The sequence below is a fragment of the Castor canadensis genome, chromosome 11 (genome assembly GCF_047511655.1).
Source record: "Castor canadensis chromosome 11, mCasCan1.hap1v2, whole genome shotgun sequence".
In the NCBI taxonomy this organism is placed as follows: Eukaryota; Metazoa; Chordata; class Mammalia; order Rodentia; family Castoridae; genus Castor; species Castor canadensis.
Window position 1 is genome coordinate 20,177,207 of NC_133396.1, and position 5,025 is coordinate 20,182,231.

General features: G+C 55.1%; 1 protein-coding gene across 2 annotated transcripts; it reads right to left on the reverse strand.

The window, feature by feature from the left end:
* On the reverse strand, nucleotides 1-5,025 carry Krt17 (keratin 17). 2 transcript variants are annotated; one of them, XM_020158629.2, is made up of 9 exons: nucleotides 4,673-4,881; nucleotides 4,521-4,631; nucleotides 3,451-3,533; nucleotides 2,886-3,042; nucleotides 2,110-2,271; nucleotides 1,510-1,635; nucleotides 1,204-1,424; nucleotides 1,077-1,102; nucleotides 1-250 (listed from the first exon to the last, which is right to left on the reverse strand). In XM_020158629.2, the coding sequence occupies exons 1-9, from the start codon at nucleotides 4,745-4,747 to the stop codon at nucleotides 156-158; spliced, it is 1,056 nt and encodes a 351-aa protein (XP_020014218.1). In that variant the 5' UTR covers nucleotides 4,748-4,881; the 3' UTR covers nucleotides 1-155. The 2 variants fall into 2 exon arrangements, with proteins under 2 accessions (XP_020014218.1, XP_020014217.1); XM_020158628.2 differs by having other exon boundaries at nucleotides 4,521-5,025.

Sequence of the window (5,025 nt, forward strand, 5' to 3'; positions counted from 1 at the left end):
TTTCACATTTGAGTCAAAAGCTTTATTGGTATCAGACGAGAGTGAGAGGAAGAGACTGAAGCAGGAGGTGGAGGCTGGAGGGACTGAAGGCTGCAGGGCAGAGGGGTGTCCACCTCCCTGCCACCTAGGGGGCCAGATCAGGAGAATCCCAGGCCTCAGCGGGTGGTCTGGTGGACCTGCTCGCGGGAAGAAATGACCTTTCCATCTTGGACCTCTTCCACAATGGTGCGTACTTGGCGGGTGGTCACGGCTGCAGGAGAAACAGACACTTGGAGGTGGGCAGGTACCAAGAGAACTTTGCTCAGCTCCCAGCCCCCTATGTGGGAGACAGCTCTCTCCCCCAGTCCTCTCTCAGCTGCTGTAATGTTTCTGCTAGCCCCTCACATCACACCACACACATCTCTCCTGACCTTGCCATCTGGTCCCTTCCATCCCATCCCTCCTCTGGTGTCCCTGTATGGGTCTTGATTCCCTGGATGGGTTATTTGCTTCTGATTCACTTAGTCCTGCAAGGGAGAGGCTATATAGAACAGGTGCTACTCGAAACAGGCTCTCTCCATCTTTCTGCGGTCTCTAGCACTTGGATCATGCTCCCATCTCCCCCATCAGACTGGGACCTCCTAGGCAAAAGCCAGGTCCCCATCACCCCCATTATACTAGGAGCCCAGGAACAAGATCAGATCTCTCCCATCATATAGGAATCTGGAGGACAAGACCATGTCACTATCTCCCAAAGAGGTTAGAGTCCCAGAGACTCTATGCTTTTGTTCATAGGTAGGGTCTCAGGAGCAAACATCAGAAACCCCTGTCCGTATCTCCCCAGCAGGTGAGACTCTCTAGACTAGGACCAGGTCTCCCCCATCAGACTTGGATCTTCAGGGAATGGACCAGTTCCCTGCCCCACCCCCCATCACATCAGTCTCTCTTATTTGATCCTTCCACTGAGCCCGAACAGGTCTGTTCCCCTACTCCTGCTCAGGACCAGCCATCATTTCCTGGAAGCCCTTGGGGACCCTGTCCCACCAACAGAGTTGATGGCTTTCTTGTCCCAAGTCCTCAGTCACCAAGATACTTACGTTCTTTTGGCTTGTACTGAGTCAGGCTAAAAAAAAAAAGATGGAGAGGAGATTAGATGTAAGTCTGATCTGAGAGTCCCTTCCTAACCCCAAAAACCTCTACCTCTGGTCCCAAGCCCCCACTCACTGAGCATCCTCGCCCTCCAGCAGGCGGCGGTAGGTGGCGATCTCCTGCTCCAGCCGGGTCTTCACATCCAGCAGGATCTTGTACTCCTGGTTCTGCTGCTCCATCTCACAGCGCAGCTGTGCCAGCTGCTCCTCCACACTGCCAATCAGCCCCTGGATCTGGGACAGCTGCACACAGTAGCGGTTCTCTGTCTCCGCCAGGCTGCCTTCCAGAGATGCTTTCTGCAGGAGGTCAGGAGTGGTCAGTGAGGGTGATAGTGTCCCTCCTGGGTGTTGGGCCCACCCCTGTGCACAGCAGTGGTCCTACCATGCTGAGCTGGGACTGCAGCTCAATCTCCAAGGCCTGCATGGTGCGTCGGAGCTCAGAGATCTCGCTCTTGCCACTCTGCACCAGCTCACTGTTGGTGGCCACCTCGCGATTCAACTCCTCTGTCTGCAAACAGGACACAGGACAGGGAGTCAGATGTCCCAATGCTTCCATATGCTCAGCCCAGGGTCCAGACAGGTTCCTTGACTCTTCTCACTCCCCAGAACACTCCCTAGTCATGGCCACCTTCCTGACCACCCCTGAGCCAATCCTGCCTTCTCACTGGCTTCCCACTTCACAAGCTCAGGAAAGCACTCTTTGAAAGGTTATGGTTAATCCCTACAAGTGGGAGGTATAGCACAGGAAACAAGAACCAGCCCAGACATGTAGCCTGGCCCCTGATGCAAGTTTCTGAGTTCTTAGGGAGAGGTAGAAACACCCAGGGTCTTTAACCTTCTGTTTTTATTCCACAGGGACTCCTCACCTCCCTCCTCACCCATCCCCCAAATCCCAGCTCTAGCTAAGCTGTAGATCTATTAATGCAATGGGCAACCCTGACCCCTGGGGTCCATGCAGCTCACTGCCTGCAGCAGCCCTCACCTTGCTGAAGAACCAGTCCTCAGCATCCTTGCGGTTCTTCTCTGCCATCTTCTCATACTGGTCTCGCATCTCAGACAGGATGCGGCTCAAGTCCACACCAGGGGCGGCGTCCATCTCCACGTTGATCTCACCGCCCACCTGGCCTCGCAGGGAACTCATCTCCTGGGGAGAAAAAAGATGTGTTCCATATCTGGACCTACCTCTCCTTTGTTCTGTTCACCCTCCTAAGGATTTTTGTTCCCCTCTCTGTATAGTTTCTGTCACCACCATCAGACTGAGCCTCCCTCATTAGACTGAGGGCTCTCCAAGAAACAAAATCTAGGAGCTGGTGGAATGGCTCAAGTGTTAGAGTGCCTGCTTAGCAAGTGTGAGTCCTTGAGTTCAAAAAAAACAAAACAAATTCTTAGGCCTTTGCCCCCAAAATTTCCCCTCCAGTTTCCAAACATCTATATAGATCCCATATTTGAGGGTTAGACCTGAAACAAGCATTCAACAACCTCAATTATCTGCTGTCATTGTGAGAGAGACTCAGACAGGTATCAAGGCCTCAGCAGGCCCTGGGAAGTTCTCTGGATGCAGGGAAACAAGGTGGTACATAGAGAGACTTTGCTGCATGCTAGTTCTGGACCACAAGGCTCTGCAGACAGGGCAGCTTAGTAGCATGACTAACCCCAGAATGCCCTCTCTGCTCCCTCCCACGACCTCAACCGAAGCCCGGCCCCCAGGCCCTGCCACCCACTCCTCATCCTCTTTGACCTGCTGCCCTGCCACCTCACCTCCTCGTGGTTCTTCTTCAGGTAGGCCAGCTCCTCCTTGAGATTCTCAATCTGCATCTCCAGGTCAGCTCTGGCCAGGGTCAGCTCGTCCAGCACCCTGCGCAGGCCATTGATGTCGGCCTCCACACTCATACGCAGCGCCTGCTCCGTCTCAAACCTGAAATGGGATCCAGAGACTTCAGTCCAGGCTTCTTTAAAGGTCAAGGTCCCAGCCCCTTGCCTGCCTTTACTTTGCCAGGGTCTCTAAGTACTTATGAGGGAAGATGAGAGGGCAAAGTAAGAGCAAGTTGGAGCCCTGGGCCATGGGGCCATCACAAGGCAGGACCCATCAATTTCTTAATCTCTCTCCCCTACCCTCCACCCCAGCTCTATGACCCTTCTACCACCTGCCTAAGCCCAGTGAACTTCAGAACCTGCTGACCCATTACACATGTTCATCCTGGACTAAGGGATGGGTTCTTAGCTCCTAGCCCTGCCAATATGCAACCAAGGGAGTCCTGGGATAAGGAGGGGTGCCCCAAGATCCTCCCACAGTCTGCCAAGTCACCCACGAGCTGGGACTCACTTGGTGCGGAAGTCATCAGCAGCCAGACGGGCATTGTCGATCTGCAGCAGGATGCTGGCGTTGTCCACAGTAGCCACAAGGATCTGGGGAGATTGGCAAGTAATCAGGTCATTGGGTGTGGGAAGGCTCATCGGAGACCCGGATTTTGAGCTGGTTTTCCTGCCTGGGAAGCCCCTTTACCCACCCAGCTTCTCCCCTACACTGCCTGCCATTGCTGGCCTAGGCAGGCAAGCTGAAGTCTGATGATTGAAACTTGCCTCCCCTGCCCCCCAGCATCTGCCTCCCCACATAGACCCCCCATACCAAGCTCAACTTGGGAGGGTGGAGGACCATGGGAGAATGTCCTTGGGGCAGAAACTGTCCCAGAATTCTAGAAAGCAGAGAGAGGGCATGAGGAACCCCCTGGTTTACAGTTCACCAGATGGTGCCCCCAAAAACCTCCTCCAAAAGGTGACTGAGAGGAACCCTCATCAGCAGTGTTTTCACATTGGAAATCACAACCCTGTAAGCCCTTGCCCTCGGTTCTACCAGGCAGCCCCACTCCTAAGGATTGTTGAGACCCAATCTTGAGTGGCAGAGGAGGGACAGGGACCTCAGGAGTCTGACCTTCTAGCAGATGCTATCAGGAGCTCACTCAGACCCCCTACCCCATTAACTCCCCACACCCCCTCCAGCACTCCCCTACTCCAAAGGAGACACCAACATAGCCAGTTTCGCTGTGTGGGCCCAGCCCTCCACATGTACTCTCCTGTCCTATCTGACAGCCACGTGAGGTGGTCAGAAGGCTCCTGATGAGAAAACAGAAGCTCCAAGCAGCCCCATGAGGTCTGCTTGTCCCTGGCTCAGCCTATTCCCACATTTGCGTGGCCATGAGATGATAATATGGGCCACATGGGGTCCCCAAGGCAAGGTCCTGGAGGCCAAGTCAGAACCAAGCTGCCCTTGGCTCCCTGCAGCCCTGTGGCAGCCCCTACACTGGACTCCAGGTCTTTATCAAAGGCAAGAGATGGTGGAGGAGAAGTCATGCCCCTACCAATCCCCTCCTGCCAGCATCCCAGGTCTGACTCTACCTTGTTCTTCAGGTCTTCGATGGCCTGGTAGTAGTGGCTGTAATCTCGGGCCGGCCCTGGGGCCTGCTTCTGGTACCAGTCTCGGATCTTCACCTCCAACTCTGTGTTCGCCTCCTCCAGGGCGCGTACCTTGTCCAGGTAGGAGGCCAGGCGGTCGTTGAGGTTCTGCATGGTGGCCTTCTCACCTCCAGCCAGCAGCCCATCAACTCCCCCAAAGCTGCTTCCATAGCCACTGCCAGAACCAAAGCTGTAGCAGCTAGAATAGCTGCTACCCCCAAGGGCACTTCCCAGGCCACTGGCAGACCCTAGCCTGCAGGAGCCTCCTCCCAGGCTACCAGACAGCCGGCAAGAGGTGCGGGACGAGCCACCCCCCAGGCCAGAGGAGCCCTTGATGGAGCTGGAGGAGGTGAACTGGCGGATGGTGGTGGTCATGGTAGCAACGAGTGGCAGGCACCGAGTGAGAGGGCTCCAGAGGAAGACAGAGGCGCCAAGGTGTGTGTTGCTG